The sequence below is a fragment of the Cavia porcellus genome, unplaced genomic scaffold (genome assembly GCF_034190915.1).
Source record: "Cavia porcellus strain 051 isolate PalLab524CR breed Dunkin Hartley unplaced genomic scaffold, mCavPor4.1 scaffold_19, whole genome shotgun sequence".
In the NCBI taxonomy this organism is placed as follows: domain Eukaryota; kingdom Metazoa; phylum Chordata; class Mammalia; order Rodentia; family Caviidae; genus Cavia; species Cavia porcellus.
In genome coordinates, this window is record NW_026947502.1 from 60,468,022 (window position 1) to 60,486,896 (window position 18,875).

The 18,875-nt window shown below is 46.5% G+C and overlaps 1 protein-coding gene across 1 annotated transcript in view; it reads left to right on the forward strand.

Annotated features, from left to right (window-relative positions):
• The window catches only part of Fbxo32 (F-box protein 32), a 35,725-nt gene that overhangs the window by 1,333 nt on the left and 15,517 nt on the right, over positions 1-18,875 (forward strand). The window contains exons 2-4 of the mRNA XM_003467360.5: positions 5,305-5,417; positions 6,449-6,498; positions 7,601-7,693. Of these exons, the coding sequence (XP_003467408.1) occupies positions 5,305-5,417; positions 6,449-6,498; positions 7,601-7,693 (256 nt within the window). The remainder of the gene's footprint in view (positions 1-5,304; positions 5,418-6,448; positions 6,499-7,600; positions 7,694-18,875) is intronic.

Sequence of the window (18,875 nt, forward strand, 5' to 3'; positions counted from 1 at the left end):
GTTTGGATGGAAGCTTGGCAATAAATTATAAGAAAAATATCAAGAAAATGTGGTTATTTTGGCAGCCTGACTTCCAAGCCTGCCATTTGTTTGTGATTTGTAATGCATCGGATTCCTTTTGTCTCTCAATGAAGAGAAACATTATATAATGCCAAGGGCTGTCAGGAAAGACAAGAGCACATTAACCTTTCTGTTTGAAGAGAAGCTCCCAGGGAGTCCTGTGGGGTTTGGAAGCATAATGAAGAAATCTGATTCACAGAAAATCAAATCATTTATTTACAGGAAAATTTAAAAGGCCACCTGTTATCACTGTATTGTCTTCTAGGGACTAGTTACCAATTATGTCTTAGTTATTCTCACTCAACTAAATGGGGAGAGATAGAAGTTGAAGCTTCCTTCTTCCATCCTTATTGCTAAGGACCAATGGCCTAATAGTTTGCTACTTTTTTTTCTCTAAAAGCTCCGGCATTCTCTACAAAGGTACACAGGGATCCAAGCAGCAGTGTGCTGGTGGCACTGGAATAGGCCCGCAGGCTGGCACTCAGTTGTATGCAGCAGGGGAGGGTTTATAACAAGGCTGTTCACTGACCTCCCTCAACACTGTTCTGGAGAAGTGCTGGCCTCACTCTCCACTGTGCGGGTCCTTGAGACCTGCCCCAGAGGCTTAGACTAGGCTGGGCTCAGATGACTCCCCAGCTTGTCCCCTGCCTGGGACTCCTTGATTTCCTGCCCTTTCACACCTGAGCCAGAGCTGGCACACTCAGCAGGCATCGTGACCAATGCAGTGACCACCTGTGGCTCCCTGATGAGTCACAGTTTAGGAGTCATTTGTAAGCTCCTAAGCAGAGCAGCTGGCTGTTGGTTTGCTGGGTATTTTTTCCCCAGCAGTTGTAAACAATCCCTTCCTTACTTAGCAGGAGGAGTCTGCCAACTTCTTTACAGCAGTTGGCCTTCTGAGGTCTGGGCATGTAATCTCAGATAGCCCCACTGTTTTGCTCTCAGGTTTCTCTGTGATGTCAGGTTTGGGCTGAGTGCCTGGCTGCATAGGTGAGCTTGAATGTCCTCGCCTGTTCTGAGACAAAGGACCTCTCTTAAGGAAGGGGGCCCCCCAGAGACCTGCCATGCCTCCACAGACCATGTGTATCTGCACTGCCTAACACATGCAAGGGTTGAGAGGTACACTGGGTGATCCCCAGCTTACCTGCAGAGCACACTGCTGGACTGTGTAGCCTTTCTCCTTGTGGCCCAGAGCCCTGTGAGAACGTTTCAAATCCTGCATGACGGAGGGCCCCTGAGACCAAGGGAGGCTTGCACATAAGCTTAAGGCTCTTCTCAACAAGCCGCCACCTTGCAGGACAGAAGAGCAATGGCAAATGTAAAATTTGGTGAGGCCACATGTCAGGGTTGAACAGAGCCTGAGCTGGAGTGATCCGAGAAAGCTTGGAGGAAGTGGTGGTTGAGGTAGCCCATGCTGCCCTCCTCTCCAGCGCCATCCCCAGGATGAGGAATCCCAGAGTTCTCTTCTGAGCCCTTGTGCTGCAGCTGTAGACACACTGGAGATGTTTTACCACGCAGCTGAGGCTGGACCAGGAAGCAGGAAGTGTGCCTTGGTGCCTCAGATAAAAACAATCATTAAGATTTTCTGAGTGCTTACTATGTACAAGGCACTATGTGAAGAGCTTTATGCACCTAGATATTTGTTTTACCAGAGCAATCTGGTACAAGCTTCTGTGAGTTTGGCAGTCTAGGTATGTCTTAGGGCAAATTAGCATCAGAATCTGCTTGGCCTTAATCAAGGCTACATAACTACTCTGGGATGGGACGTGGTTTTATTAAATGGCATTTACTGCAAATTAAATAAGAAATAGAACTCTTTTTGTTTTGTTTTGTTTTGTTTTGTTTTCCATTCTTTCCTTTATCTACTGCCAAAATGGTCTTATTTTGAAATTATCCACCTTTTCCAAAAACGTCTTCAAGTATCCTGGCATGTGTTCTATAGTAGTTTGTGACTAGGTACAGGAGTCTTTTTCTTATTCTAGTCCTGTGCCTATAAAAATCAAGATTAGTAAGACCTGACTACAAAATAGTAAGTTGCTGGCTGCCTGTTGAATTTATTGAATAAAGCAACCTCCTTAAGATGGTTTTGCTTAATAAAGAAAATTCAGTATTACGATTCCTAACTGGTGGTGGGTTTTCTTGCTAAAAATTACAGTAAAAATTTTCCATTGGTTTTGCATTTCCTTGAAATGGACAGAATTGAACTCTGAGAATAGCCTCTAACTGAATACATTATTGCTTAAAAGAAAACATATAAGCAGACAACACAGCCCTTCCTTCCACGTCCTACCTCCATAATTCCAAAGCTCATACCAAGCAAGAAGTGTAGGGTTTCCCTGCATTAAAACTTTTTTACATTCTGCAGTGAGAGAGCATCACCAATTATGTAAAAGCTTCTCAAGCTTACTTTTGAAATGAGTCACCTCGGGCTTGAAGTAGGTTATTATAAGTTCTGGGTAGAGACCAAGTGCTCAGATTCCCTTGAAGAACACTTTCAATTAGAAAAGATAAAATATAAAGATTCACAATTTGTAAGAAACAGTCGTAGTCTGTAGTCCTGGCCCTAGAAGTTGCAGTGTGTGGCTAAGATGGCTCCATTTTATGGTCTTCTGTCTATGGACTTGGTGCTGTAGGTTTCTGTTGTTTGTAGTGTGGGAGTGGGAATATGCCCGTGTGATTTTTCTTTAAATAAGCCTTTGTATGGTTATTGGTTGGTTTTGTTTTGATTTTTACAGTGCTGGGGATTGAACCCTAGCTACATCCCCAAGGCTTTTTTATTTATTTTGAAATAGAATCTCACTGCATTGCCCATGCTGGCTTCAAACTTGAGTTCTCCTGCCTCAGCCCCCTGAAAAGCTGGGATGACAGTCGTGTGCCACCATGCATGGCTCACATGGTATTTTTTAAATGTTTTTATTTTATTTTAAAGATAACAAAGCCCAACAAAACAAAACAATAAATCCAGTCAAAACAAAGCAGTGAAACTGGTACAGAACTTCAAAGTAGGACACTAGAAAAACAATGGCTACCATATGATATCTTGTTATCCTCACAATAGCTGTCTGTTCCATCAGATATAGCAAAACCAAAACAAAAACAAGAAAACCAATGAAAATAGAACATTGAATAAAGCAAAATGATTAATTGGAACAAAACAAAACACTGAGAACACTATTGGATTTCAAGAGCAACATAAAAGGAAATCCCCCTTATTTGCTATATTGCATAATGTTATCCTCCGGCTCGGTGCTGGCCTCAGGCCTGCATCAGCGGCTCAGGCCGCTGGCCCCAGGCCTACAAAGTCAACCAAGCAACATAAACATTCAGTTGATTTTGTGCCTCAGTTGCTATCTACTCAGCCTGTCCTTCTAACCAGCTGGTTGCTTACTGGGTGTGTGTGGGGGGTGATTCTCAGCAGCACACCAGTATGCTCACAGGAGGTGCTGTCTGATCTCTTCCTGGGCCCCATGGTGGCTCGGGCAGCTTACCAGGAAGGCTGGCTAGTTGGCTTGTCAGTCGGCCTCACGTGGTATTTTTTTGTACACAGAACGTTCTAGCTTTGCTTTCTAAGGCTTTGGCACATCACAGGCCACTCAAGTGGCCATCTGTCTTTTCTTCTTTTCCTCAGCTTTGATCAGCATTTCCTAAGTTAGCCTCAGGGGCCCAGAGTTCTGTTCTGTCTTTTCTGCCCCTTTCTTCACCCTGACCATGGAGCAGATAACTGGTCAGTGGTTTTATAACTTGTATCCTCATGCAAGCAGACAAATACACCTCATGTGTTACACAAATCCTGGCCCACATCCTTTGCCCTTGGCTTGCCTGAGAAAGTGCTTTCAAGAAGACACCCTGCAGTGCCCTGAGTGAAAAGGAGGTGGCTAAAGCTGCAGGAGATGAGATCAGGTGGCCTTAAGGGGACCTTGAGCCACCAGGTTTCCCTCACAGTCCAGAAAAGCAGCTTCAAGGACACTGCTGGCCGTTGCTGTCAGCCTTTTAGAAGATGCTTACACTAAGTGTCTTAGTGCTGCTTGAGAAACCACCATGACAGGGCTGTGGGAACTTTTTCAGATTTCTTTCTCCATGTATACAAAGCATGGAATAGACAAGAACAGGTGGATTTCATTTTGTCCAGGGGGTATAAGTCCAAAAAAGGTATAATAAAACCACATTTTTAGGGCTGAGGAGACCTGGCAACACCGAGGTCCTGAGTTCAATTCTTGGTACAGAAAAAATTTTTTAATTCAGCAAAAGGGCTCATATAAGTAAGGGACCCTATCCTGCTGGTGCCAGCAAAACCTCCTAATTTATGTTTTACCAGTTGTCATTATAAATCTGCCCTGTGTTCGTCATGGGAGGTGAAGGATGTGGGGAACCCATCTTCCTATTATACCACAGTATTTCTTGAACCCTTTCTGTGGGAACTGTCCTGAGATTTACTTAGAAGTCACATTGTACAGAAGAATAAAACACACACCCACACACGCATGCATACTCACAAAGCTCAGCCTACTGAGGGAGATTCGCACGCACTGGGCAGCCTGGGTCTTCCTATCCATCAGTGAGTCAGGCCATGCACTCAGTGCCTTCTCAGCCCTCTAAACTGAAGAATTCTGCATTTACTTCATTTTGGCTAATACTCAAGTCTTCATCTCCCAGCGTGGCTCCTTAGTTTAGAGAATCTAAGCAAGCAGTACCATCCATGGCACCCCGGCTGTCAGTGATTCTGGTACAACCTAAGTCGAATTCTTGGAAACGTGATTATGTTTTAAAGGTATGAGAGGACCATGCTAGTTAAAACCAGCTTGGATATACTATAAACCGGAGAATTACATGGTGTATAAATCGTACCTCAATAAAGCTGTTTTTAAAAAAAAAGCAGTGTTGTAGACCAGGTACTTTTGCAGAATGAAGCCATTGTGTGGTGTAGTGACACCAGGACCCAGCCCTGTCCCATCACTTCTGTTTAAAACAGCATCACAGTACCCACCTGGCTCTGCAGCACTGTGTCCTGTTACAGTGCAGGTACTGTTAGGAAACTCAGAGAAGCAGGAGCCCCGTCGCTGCCTTCCATACGTGGATGACAGCACTTGATCCTAATAAAAAGAAAGAAGCCTGTGCCTGCATGGACTTTTTCTGAGTGATTATGTTATGTGTGGTTGGAGTTGACAGCCCAGTGAGTGATTCACAGAAAGAGCCCGTGCGGAGGTGTAGCTGTTGCATCTCACCCTGTCCTGTGCTCTGAATTCACAGCTACTGCAGCAAGGAGGTGTACAACAAGGAGAATCTTTTCAACAGCCTGAATTACGATGTTGCAGCCAAGAAGAGAAAAAAGGACATACTGAACAGCAAAACCAAAACTCAGTGTAAGCTGTTTGCTTTGAACTTAAGAGGAAAGTTGTTTGAACATAGGCAAGGCTTGGTTCTCCCATGTTAGACATCTTTCCTAGTGTCTACTGTGTCATGGCAGAATCACCAGGCTTTTGCACCCACAAACCTGGCTGTGCATTCTTTATATCACCCATTTTCTGGGCAAGGTGTTTCTCTCCTGCTTACCGCTTGTTTTTGATATAGTGATACAATTGTTACAGGTAACAGGGTCAGGTCAATCCATGCCATGTGTGCTTTGATTTTGATCTGTTTTAATGCTTTGGAAATAGATTTGTTCTTGCTTTTCTTATATAAATATTGCTAGTATTTCTAAATGTTGAATGTAAGCATTAGTAGGGTATATAAAGTTCTATTAATAAGTATAAACTGTAAATTAGTTTAATCGTTTGGTCTACATGGTCTCTCCATGTTATCTGTTTCCCTTCTTTTTCTTCTTCCTCTTCCTCCTCCTCTTCTCTTTCTTCTTCTTTTTTAAGACAGGGTCTCACTCTGTAGTTCAGGCTGGCTTTGCAGTCACTGTGGAGCCAAGGCTGGCCTCCAATTGATGTTGATCCTTCTGCCTCAGCATACCAAATACTGGAATTACAGGCACATACCACCACGCCAAGCTATCTGTTCATTCTTTTATGGCCTTATATAAGTTTTAGATTTGGCATTTAAAACAAACTTGTACTTGCGTGTTAGTTTGTTGGGATTTTTTTTTTTTTTTTTTTGGAGTTTTGGGAGGATCTTTAGTATACTCAATCTGGCTATCAGCTATTTAAAATACATCAGACGAAGCAAATTATAGCTTCAGTATTAGAAGAAATACTGTAGAAATTGATTTCATTGCAAAAATGAAAAATTTGAATCCTTATATTGTCAGTAGAGTCTAATTTTTGTTGAAGTTTTTAAACTTTGGAATAAATGAAAAAGACTCAAGGTTAAAATCTTGGTCATGTTACACATTTTTGTCCATGTTACATGTTTTTAAAGATGTGGTTTTTGTTTTGTTTTCTCTCTGCAGATTTCCATCAAGAAAAATGGATCTATGTCCACAAAGGCAGCACTAAAGAGGTGAGCACTAGTAAACCATGCAGTAAACCATGCTGTTTCACCAGCAGCTCACTAAAGAGGCAGGCTACAAAGTGGGGGGCAGTATCACTTCCAGTGCTGCTGGCTTCCTGCAGGTGGGTGGCAGTGACAGGGCCTCTGCCTGGCCAACCATTAGCGACTGGGACTACAGAGAAAGTGAAAACAAAGTTGTTGGGTGGACTCCTCAGTCTTCAGTGAGATAATGTACGTGAAAGTGTTTTCCCAGGATTAATATGCCTGTCTCAAACTGTATTATCATTAGCCCTGGACTTTCCTACAGACAGTGCCTCCCTCTGTTCTAAGATCTGTTTTGTGGACTGGTCACTAAGTCTGAAGGTTTTCTGTGCCCACCCAGCATGGAGCTGGGGGGAAACATAGTAACTACATTTGCCTGGTACTGGATAAAACCCAGTGGTGTGAATTTTCTCTCAGCACAGGCACTCAGATAACTAGGATGCAAAGCAGGAGGATAGAACAGTGGGGCATCTGTGACCATGGGGGACCAGGTTTGGAGAACATCTACTTCCCTCTGTGATCGGAGGCCCAGAGAGGATCAGTGATAAGTCTGAAACCACTAAGAGTCTGGACCAGAGCCAGAACTATTGAGCTCTACTCTCCATTCTTTGTGTAGTCACAGATAAAAGATCAGAGCTTGTTTTGCTTCTTCACGAAGCCTTAAAAAAAATGCCACTTGTGATGATCCCAGTGAAAGAAGCGCTGTCAGTGCAACTCAGGTGAGGGCATGGTTGCCACAGGTGGGCCACATCTTCCTCGTGGGAATGCATTACCATCACCAGCCATCCTGACCTCGTGGGATGTGTTTTCCCATCATAGCCCATGCAGAGAGCATGTACCCAAATGGTACAGGTCAGGAAAGGGGACATTTCATGGGTTTGACCCTGATCAAAGTAGCTGTGGGATTTGTTGCCCATCTCATGCATCCCAGGGACTCAGTGCAGAAAAGAAGCCAGTGCCCAGGTCAGCTATGATGGCCCTCCAGCTTATTCAGCAGTCTGGTTGGGTCATTCTAGAGAATAGCTGCCATGTGGCAGGAGTCACATGCCTGCCTCTGTTTCCCATCCAGCGCCATGGTTATTGTACGTTGGGGGAAGCTTTCAACAGACTGGACTTCTCCACTGCCATTCTGGATTCCAGAAGATTCAACTATGTAGTTCGGGTAAGTCTCAAGAGCCCAAGGCTCGAATAGATGCATGCATTGAATTGTGTGTTCAAGTTATCCACAGTAGCTCTCCAGAAAACCTTTGGGTTCTGAGGCAAGTAGAAACAACCTCTCCAGCCTCTTCCCTGGCCTGCTTCAGGGTGTTAGGTCGGTCCTGTGAGATTGTGTCTGTGAGTGACCATAGCAGACAGGGCCTCCACAAGCTGCAGATAGCCAGTGCCTCCACTTCCCGCTTACTCTGGGGAAATGGGACGTATTATGAGCAGAGACATCAGCAAGACAGAAATCCGCAGGAAGTGAGCCCTTGTGCACACTGACTCGTTTCAAAACCTTCTGCGTGTGCCTACACACACACACACACACACACACACACACACACACACACACACGCGTCCTGTTCTTGTTTTCCTCCTCATCCTGCTTCAGCCGACTCTGGGTGATCCCAAGGCACTCTCGGTTAGGCCATGCATTAGATGAGCTCAGAGCACACCAGCACGACCACTTCTGTGCCCACATGACAACAGCGCTCAGTGGTCTGTGTACCTTGTGCCTCCACCTGTCCACTGGGGCCTGTTGCTTGTGTTTTAAATCTCATTTTGAAGAGTTAATGACCTTTAGCAGAATATTAATGATGAAGAGAGAAAGCTCTTTCTAGGCGAGTGACCTGTCCCCTACTCCACCTGCCCCAGGCCGCTTGAGTGTTTTGTGTTGGTGATTTGTCCTGGGAGTAGCAGCTGCTGGGTTTTAGGCTGTGAAGTAGGTGGGAATTTTCCCCGTGTGGGTGTTGCTTGATTTGGTTTTTATTTTCTTCTGGGTTGTTGGGCTTCTCAGTGCCATGTTACAGTCAGATGATTGCAGAAGCTCAGCCAGAGTGATGACATTCAAGCCCCCTTGAGACCTGGCTCATTTGCCTGTCATCGGGCAGATGCAGTCAGGACTGTGTACACTGACCTGGGAAAACCCAGGCTGCCTGACGTGGGGCGGATCTGTCCACTCTCCAGCTAATCCAGTCCAAACAATGCAAAAAAAGAGCCCCTTTCGGGGGCAAAGTGTCCAAGTCGTTCAGTCTGCCCCTGCCAGGTTAAGGAGGTCACCCCATCCTCCAGGGGCTGTAGACTAGTCTAGCAGGCTGGAAACAGGCCCAGGGAGGTCTGGAAACTTCTGTTGCTAAGAATACAAATAGTTTCCATCTTCTGTTAGAGGAAGACACCTCAGTCTGATGTCTTATTACAAACTGATCATCACAATGGCCTGTTTTCAGGTGTTATTCCTTCCTGACTTTTTCTTTCAAAAGAAATAAGGGAAAGGAACAAGGATCATAATGGCAAAAATCTTTTTCATGTAATTATCACTCATCCTTTATCCTTTCAGTAACATTACACAGTGTGCATAATTTTATTATCTTCATTTAAACAAATGGCAGTGCAGTGAATGACTTGTCTGAAGTCACAAAGCTACAAAAGGGACAAAAAACACAGAGTGAAGCCTGGACAGTTGTAGAGTCCATACCCTGAACTGTTTTGTTCTGTACAATCAAGTAAGTTCTTCACAATCAAAAAATCCTGAAACGGGGTCCCAGCTTCACTGATTTCCAGCTGTTTCAGCCTTCTGTTGCTGTGGTGAGACTGGCTGGCCCCACCTGTATGGGGCAGCTGTGGAAATATGGGGGTCCATGGGACACGCTCATGCTTCGCTAAGGAGGCTCTGCTGTGGAAGGTTAGCTACGAATCCTTAGTATTACCTGCTCACCAGAACTATTGTGGAGTCCCCATAAGGTGCCTTGTTAGTTTAGCTGATGAAATTGTTTTTGTACCTTAAAAAATATAGCAGTTAACAGGAACCAGCACGATTAAGACTCAGCACACAAATCTTGTGCCTCCTGGCATCCAGTTGTATCACGAGCACTTTCCTTTAAAGCATCTTAAAGTCAAGGAAGCTACTGAATGCTTTCAAAATTGGTAGGTTTAGAAATAGTGAAAAAAATACTTCTATTTTGGAAAGAACAGTTTTCCCCCTTTACTGTTTGAGGACTCTATAATTTGAGAAATAATATGTTATTTTTATAGAGAACTTAAAACATTTTAATGATAGGCAGTGCGTTTTGAGGTTTTTCTTCTTAGGAACTCAATATACTTCTCATTTATTGTCCTTAACCTTAAGCCAACCCTACAAAGTACTGCAGCTGGCCACTGTGTTATCCTTTTCTCATTACTTTGACCTAATGATGCTTTAGTGCCTCCTGATTGCTTGGTTTTGGTAAGGAGCTAAACCAGCGGGGAGGAGGAGTGTGGTTTAAAGTTTTGTGAGGCCAGAGCACATCTTTAAAATGTACTTGCATTCATACCATCTCTCAGAAGGTGGCATGTCGAAGTACCAAGAGACAGCCAACAGGGCCATCTCAGAATGCTGTCTTTGTATCAGTTAGCACACAAATGGCAGGGGATTGGGGAAGGGTTTCAAATAACGTTTATATACTATTTTTAATTAACTTCAAACTATGTGCACTGGCCCTGCCCCTTTCTCTATTCATTTCCAGTGAATTAAATGACAACTTGAGCTGTGTGTTTTCAAGATGATTTAAATTGTTTAGAAGCAGTGGTTTGTGGAAGGCCTTGGGGCCAGAGGTGTCCAGGGGCTGGGCGGGTCAGAAGGCTGGAAGCTGGTAGCCAGGAGAAAGTGGGTTGGGACTGAGAGAGCACAGAGAGGCCAGGGGGACAAAGTGATCTCTGGCTGCCCTTAGAATCACATGGGGGCATGCTAAAGGAGTACGTAGGCCTCCACTATAGCTTCTGGTTAAACCAGGTGGGGGTATTACTTTCAGAATATCTGCCAAATGACCTCAGTGGATGTTCAGGTTTGTAAGCTACCTTGGAAATAACTTTGAAAGCCTAATGTGGTGTCTTGCATCGGTAATCCCTGCATTCAGGGAGACTAGAGCAGGAGGATCAAAAGTTTGAGCCCAGCCTGGGCAGTTTAGCAACTGGCAAGTTTGTCTCAAAATAAAGAATAAAAAAAGGATGGAGGATGTGGCTCGGTGCAGAGGGCCTGGGTTCAATCCCCAGTACCACAAAAACAAACAAAAAACGACTTGGGACTCAAATGTTATATTTTGCATAATGAATTTTTAAACAGAATACTCTGAGGCATTAAATTTTGAATGTTACTGCTGCCCCATGTCCTGTAGTCCATCAGGAACACGGTGATGGAAGAGTGTGCGTTCCAGCTCAAAAGTTCAGAACTTACTAGCTGTGACAAATTGTGCAAATCAGTCGTTTTGCTTCTGTAAATTATGAAAAGGGCTAGCCACACCTGTTGAAGCTTTTTTAAAAAATTTGATTGGTTTGTTTTGTTTTGTGATACCAGGGATTGAACTCATAACCGCGTGCTTGCTAAGCAGGAACTTACACTGCTGAGCTAAATCCTCAGCCCCCAGTTGAAGCATTTTTGTAAGAATGGGAAAATCCAAAAGGAAAATAAAAGTTACAGATGTAAAAATATCACCTAAGTTTCAAAATGCACTGCAACTTCTTTTTGTGAGAGAAGTAAGATGTAAGTGTACATAGCCATCTTTCCCAGGTGACCAGGACAGGAAGTCTCAAGGTGCAGGCCTGATACAGGTCGGGCAGAGACTCACCTGTTTGCAGGTCGACTTCCGGGAGCTCAAAACTATGGTACAGTTTTTAAATCCTTACCATCTCCCTGGTGACTGCCTGTTACACAGTGAGTCTCTTGAGAACACTGTAGGTTAACAATGAAGATCCACACTGAGCAGGGCCAGTGAAAAAGGGAACTTACAAGGGTGAGAGGCACATAGACAAGTGTGGGTTCTCATCAAGTGCAACGCAAAGACAGCAGCTGCAACCTGAATTCAGACTTGTGTTTCTTCTGACTCTGCACCTAGCCAGTGAGGGAAATGAAAGAAATGGATGTGACCTGGCCTTAAGGGCTCCAGCAGGCCTGAGCAAGCACTCGTGTTTGTGTGGGCCACATGTGTTGTACATGTTTTCAATATTTTAAAAATTAAAAGAAATATCTTTCGTAACTCATAAAAATTACGTGCAGCTCCAATTTCAGTGTCCCTATGGGCACCCAGCCACGCTCATTCCTTGCTATTGTCTGTAGCTCTTTCCACACTAAGTGGCAGGGTCGGATCAGTGACCCCTGCTCTGCCATCTCATTGGTAACTTGAGACACTGGCACGGAAGGAAGTTACCTAAGCCAATGCCATAAAACAAGAGTTTGAAATTCCTGAGGCTAGGCGTGGCGGCACATGCCTGTAATCCCAGCACTCTGAGAGGCTGAGGCAGGAGGATCAGAAGTTCAAGCCCAGCCCAGCCTGGGAAACTCTTAGTGAGTCTCTGTCTTCAAATAAAAAACTTTGGAAAGAGCTGGGGATGTAGCTTAGTGCAGAGGCCCTGGGTTTAATTCCAACTACCACAGAAAGAAAAAAGAAAAAGCTGAGATGTAGTAGAACCAGTTGCCTATGAAAGTTTTTTTAACTTTTACAATATTTGTTAGTACATGTTTATGGTACATTATAATTACATTCATCGTGGGGAGTTTCTACAGAAATCATCTTAATTCTTTGCACTTCCCTTCTCCTCTCCCCATATCCTCCCCCTCATCTCTTGGTCCCCTTCCTGTTTGCAAAGATCTATTCCCTGTTTCCTGTTATCTTTATTTTTCTCTTTAAATTTTTCCTGCTTGGGGCTTCTTGTGTAAGAGGAACCTTGTGACATTTAAGCGTGTGTGTCAGATGCCTGTGAAGTGTCAGAGGTCAGCTCACCACAGGCATCTGAGAGACTGCAGGGAGAAGGTGGGGTTTGAACTGGTCTTGAGCAGAACCCAGTGCCTGTGCGTCTGGTGCTCCCGGCTTGAATGAGCCTCACGGGGCTGCCTTTGAATGGGACTGACACTCATGGGGCTGAGAACCAGGTGACGCTAACGTGATCCGAGATGAGCAGCTGGAGGTGAAGCATGCACGGGTACCGGTAGTGATGCTGGGTGAGGAGCGGGCACAGACGTGAGAGGAAGCCCTGAGTGTGAGGCTGCTCTGTGCGACATCACCTGGGGGCAACAAGGAGCCCCAGGAAAAGACACAGACCAGAGCACATGGGTAAAGTGTTTCAGATGGTTGTGATTGCTAACATCTGGCATTCCCAGGTGTTGTCAGCTGTCAAATTCTAAGTCTGTCTCTTTGTACTTTATGACATCATCCCTGTGCTTCCATGCTGAGCACAGTCACGCCATACAGTGGGCACAAGTTGCTGACTCATTTTAGAGAGGAGGAAGCAGAGGCCTGGGAACAGAGAGATGTGCAAGGTCACTCTGGAGGAGAGGACGTGGGGACCTAAGCAAGGTGCTCTGACTCCTAGTCCTGTGTTCTCTCCTTCATCACAGCGCCTGGATGGAGAAATCAGAGTGCAGCCTCTTACATTCACTGAAATACTGTCACATGCATGAAAGGAACAGGGCCTTGCGGCCAGGATGACCTGTCGTGATGGCGGCCTTTTAGAGCTTTCAGTGTAACAAACAGCCCGCTTCAGCTCAATGCTGTGAGATTGTCACTGCCACCTCTCTCCCCTTCCTGTCAGCCCGCAGCATCACACAGAGCCTGAAGCGCCACTTCCTGGCAGGAGGAAGCTCACCCACACATGCTGACGGATCCGAAAGGGCAAACAGAACTTGCAGCTCCACTCTGTGCCCCTCTGCAACATGGAACATTGCGGCCTAAACCAGCACACACATTCTTATTTTTCACATCAGCGCCCTAAGTCTATTTGAATATTTCCAGCAAGTTATTGCATTCCCTCCACTCCTGAAAAGCATTTTCCAAAAACATGTTTCAGTTTAAGTTGACTGGTGGCTTGGCAAAAAGAAGGCTGAATATGGCCCGATGATTCAGATTCAAAACCAACGCCTTAAATGAAGGGCCTGCCGCTGCCAAGCCCAACCGGGTTGTGATTTGCACGGACAGCCTGGCTCTCCATCAGGTTCATGTGCCGCAGTGACCTTGGAGTCACTGAATGCTGTGCACGCCTGGTGGCCTTCCTGTGAGCAAGGGTGGTTTCTGCCACCAGTCTTTAGCACATGGTATCTGAAGCAGAGGAGAGGGGCCAGCCACTGCAGGGGCCATAAAACCAAAGAACTGAGCTATGACCCATTGGAAAGTGACTCAGAAATGCCACTGTGAATGGTGATGCTATGGTATTTCTCCACCTGAGTTTCTTTCCTTATCCCACCTTAATGATCACTGGACCACAATGTGCGCCCCCCCCCTTTTATTCCTTTTTTTCCCTTTGTATGTTTTCCTTGAGAATTTAAAGTCTTAAAAACATACTACCATGAACTGACTCAGAATTGCATTTATGTTGAAATCTATCTTGTAAGGGTAGAAAGATATGCCAGGCAGGTGAGTTGAGGTTTGGTTTGGTTTGGTTTGGTTTGGTTTGGTTTGGTTTGGGACTGAATGCAAGGGCCTTTGTACTGAGCTTCACCCTGGCCCTGTTTTATTTTGGAAAAAAGTCTTACTAAATTGCCCAGGTTGGGCTTGAACTGTCCACCCTCCTGCCTCAACTCCCAGAATACTGAGGGGATGAGTATGTACCCCAGTGCCAGTACCAGGTCAGCAGACTTGGGCCTGCCGAGGAGGGATACTCTCAAGGGTATTCTGACACTGTACTCCAAGGATCTGTGACTGAGAACCTAACAGCCTCTTGATTCCATAGGGAAAGGGTCTCCGACATCTAGGAGAGTTGCCACCATCCTTCTGTAGTCTCTGTGCATGGCAAATTGCTCCGAGTAAATACTTGAATTCCTGAATAGGCATTTCTGTGTGGCGTCTCCTACCCAATGTGCCCTGGCCACTTGAGAATCCTTCCCCCCACTGGGGGAAGTGTTGGGTGCACTTCTGGGCCCTTTTGGGAGACCAGACACAAGGACTGAGCCAGCAAGCTGTGTTGGGGGCTTCGAGGAGCACTGGAGATGGTCTTTTGGAACAGGCAGAGCTTGTGATCCTGCTTCCTTGAAGGACGGCCAGGATAGGGCCAGATGGAAGCACATGGGAGGCTTTGCCCTGGCAGATGGCCTGGACAGAGACCTGGCCACAGGAAAGAATCGAAGAAGGGTAGCAAGGATAGGTGGGGGCAAAGGGGATGCAGCATAATCATGGGGCGGAGGTTGGGAGAGCTGGGGCAGACGGGGACATCATGTACTACCAAGCCAACATTGCTACCAAGCTCGATGTCACAGGGCGCAGGGCACCACTGCGAGCAGTGAGACAGGAAAAAGCTGGAGAGGCAGGTTTCTTGCAGTTGAGGAGATAAGTAATTCATGTACACTTGGGCCTCTTCAGTATTTTAACTCCCTCGGTTAGATGTTTTACTCACAAATAACATTTACCCAATCTGACATGCCCGAAGATGGTTTATGTCGCAGACATTTTCCTCTGCCAGCCTGTCAGTGCTCAAGCTCAAAGGCAGCACAGAAGTTTCCAGGTTTGAAATTTGTTTATCCATTGAGTAAAAAAGGGTCTTGGACGTAGGTAGCACCCGGGGCAGGCAGCGGCCCTGCCTCATGTAATCCAGGGTTTGCTGCAGGAGAAATTCGAACTTCCTACAGGGCCCAGGTTGGGCACAGAGCGTGTGAGACAGGGCTGGGGTTCCTAGGCCGGGCCCCTGGCCTGTCTGGCAATGCTGGCAGGTTTCCTGATAGAGCTGTAGAGCCCCACTGTCCAGCAGATAGAGGAACCTGGCATAGATTACGTTCTTAATAATATCTCATATGCTTGGGCAACAGCCTTGTGGCTAACCTCATTGTGGGTTTGACCTTTTAAGTCTAACAGGCAGGGGAAGCTGCTGTTTGTGTTGACACTTCTGAAGGTCTACTTCCAGGCTCCTCGCCCTGCTGGGAAGTGTGTGCCATGGGTGAGCATGGCAAATAACTTACTCCTAGGTCTTTGTGCTACTCGTAAAGTGGCAGTTTAACCCCACGTCTCATGTGCACACCAGCCTGATAGCCCAGAAGATTGATCTTTGACCTTGAGTGGGTCACCTGACCTCACAAACTGCCTCACCCAAAGCAGGAGTAAATTCTGGCAAACTATTTCCTCTGTCCCTTCTAGCCGTAAACTCTTTGATTCTAAAACTTTAAAACCAAAAGCGGTGTTGGGTGCATGGCTTGGGCCAGGTAGGGACAGAGTGGTAAACAGGACTGGCCCTGCTGTCCCAGGCAGCTTCCCAGCTCAGTGCCGGGCATGGGAGCAACGGTGGAGGTGGCACGAGGAGGCTTCCCTATCCCTCTGAGAGAGACAGTCTCCTGAGTTCCAGGCAGGCACTGTTTGAACAGAGACCCAAGGGACAGGACGGATGGAGCCAGGCACATGGAGATGAGCCTCTGCATTTTGGGGAGGGGTGCTCATGGACCTGTGTGCCCGGAGCAGCGGACCTTGGGGAGCGCTGGGCAGAGTCAGGCTGGGGAAGGGAGCACCTGTCAAGGGCGACACCCAGGGCTTCTTTTGAGGGCAGAGGGAAGCCATTGGAGGGTTTTAAGAAAGAAAATGATACGAACTGGTAACATTTTTAAAATAGAGCACCATGCAAAGGGGAGGGGAAGGGAAGAAACTGCTTTTTATGTGAGTAGAATCCTCGTATCCCTGCGAAAGGCGCCTGATGGAGATTTGCTCTGTGGCTTCGCTTGCCACTACATTTTTCTCCAGCTCATCTCCAAAATAAGCGTGAGCCAAAGCCAAAGGGCAGGATGTGGCTTGAGCACGCGGTGGCCGTTGTCCCTTCCTCCCATGGCTCGGCCCCATTGGCACTGTTCTTTAGTGCACAGTGAGTGAGTCCCTACAGAACGTGCCAGATCCTCACCCTGCCCGCAGCCCTCCTCCCCTATCCCCTTTACCCTCCGGTCTCTTGAAACACAGCCACCAGTTCCTGGCACCTGGCTAAAACTTGCTCCACAGAACGCAGTGTCTTCCAAAAGAGACATTTTCCTCCGCTCTCTTTTTCTCTGAGGCTAAGGGTGAAGAATCTAATGGACTCAATCATTTTGGTAAACAAATTGCTAGATACAAAACTACTCCCTTGTACACGCGGCTCTCCGGCACAGCAGTGAGATTCCTTAATCTGCCCTCCACACTTCCGGTCCCACACAGTGCTACCTGCTGGAAAAGGTAGATCTAATGGAACAGCAGACCTAACGCAGTTCCCTCCTCCTAAGCACACTGTGAGCATGTTCTAGATATTGATTCTCCCCTATTGTAAGAAGCCCACTACCTAAGATTGATGGAATATTTCCAAACTGTTTCCCCAACACATAGCAGTACACATCGTTACTACCGGTTTTAGAGAAAGAATGGGGCTTACATGAAAAAGGGGTTGGCCTAGACACACAGAAGTCACTGAGGAGTCAGAATCTGTATTCCCTATTAAGTGTACCCAGGCTCCAGTCTTGAGTGCCTGCTTGCTAATGCTGGTGTATAAGCGAGTTGGGTGAATGCTTAACTTGAACCTCAGTGTCTTCACCTGCCACGTGGGGAGCCTGCTTCCTGGGGGTCGCTGAGGACTGAAGGCCGTGATGTGAAGCATGTGACCCAGTCTCTAGTGCTTAGCAAACCCCCGTCTTTTTAGCAAAATGAGACCTCGCGGTAGATGCAAGTAAGCGAGATATAAAGGTTAGGAACATCATTCTTCACCAGCAGGCCGGAGCTCTCAAATGCAGGCAGGAAGGGGTGTTAAAACTGGAAAGCGTTTAGTCAACAGCACATACTATTGAAGTACAGAGGGTCTTCAAATGAGCTATTCATTTACTGTTCTCTTCCTGTAGATAATTTTATCTTTAGCATTCTCTGTGGTGTGATAAAAGCCAATAGGAATAATGTGTTGCTCTGGTTCTTGGTGCCAGGTGAGACTGCTCCACAGCGGTTTGGGAATCAGCTCCCTTCTCCATCATACACTGGAGGGGGGAGGCAGGCAGCTGGACGCACCCTTTGGCCCTGTACCTGCACCAGCAGCCAGCGCGCTGTGACGGAGAGGCCACGTCTGGCCCTCCACCTGCGCGTGTGAACGAAGCGTTACTGAAACGCATCCGTCTACACATTGTCTGTGGCTGCATTGGCAGCTGAGTGTTACTGCAGAAGCCATACAACCCAGAGGTCTGAAGATATTTACCGTGGGGCACTTTACAGAGGTTTCCCAACCCTCGATGTGAACTTCAAACTTCACGGAAGACTGGGATTTAGAACTGATCATGGATGTTGATGGATTTATCTCCCTTGATTCTCATAAGGATGCAGGAAGCAATGATCTTTCCTTTTTACAGTATTGCCATTTGACAAACTAAGAAGCTGAGAGATTAAAGACCAGAAAGAGACTTCATGAGTCTAGGGATCAGCTGTCTTTATGTTGTGCCCTATTGCCTACCATGACATTGGCCCAGTATAGACTCTCAGAAATACTTGCTAGATGAATGACAGTTGTAAAGGTCACTGCGCTGGAGAATCCAGGTCTCCTGTTCCACAGCTGGCAGTGGAAAAAGAGACTTTCTCTTAAGATAGGTGAAATGCAGAGCGGCTGACCTGTCCTTCTGCTGTTAGTTGACAAATTTATGCTGCTGTGTCCCTCCACCTCCCTCCTGAGCCAGAGAAGATAAGCCAGGCCAGTCTCAAAGGTTTGTGTTTCCCTTAAATGCGTAGCCATGGCCTTCAGAGACTTTTTGCCCTTGTGATTGGTGCAGTTTTAGAGGAGATTAAAACTGATACCCTTGGGAGGTGGGGGTCGCCTGGACTCCACTGGGTTTGCAGTGGGGCAGAGCACCTGTCTCCTCCCACATCCACCCCCACCCTCCACCCTTCTCCAGATACCACGGTGATGGGCCCAGGCTGGGAGCCAAGCCCTTTCAACAGCAGCCATGGCCAGGCTTTGGTTTGCTTTCTCTTGTTTTGTACTGGTCATGGGACACTCCAGGTATAAATAAACTCTCACCTCGGCCTCCTGGATGTGCTGCTGGTCAGGGAGAGAAATGCAAGGTTTGCCCAGTCCCTGTGCCACTATCACTCCTCTCTTGATTGTCACATGCTGGCTGGTGCAGAGGTAGACGAGATAGGCAGAGAGCTTTGGCGTGGTCACTGTCTATGGACATGGCCTGTGCTGAAGCTTGATTTCATGCCTCTTAGTGA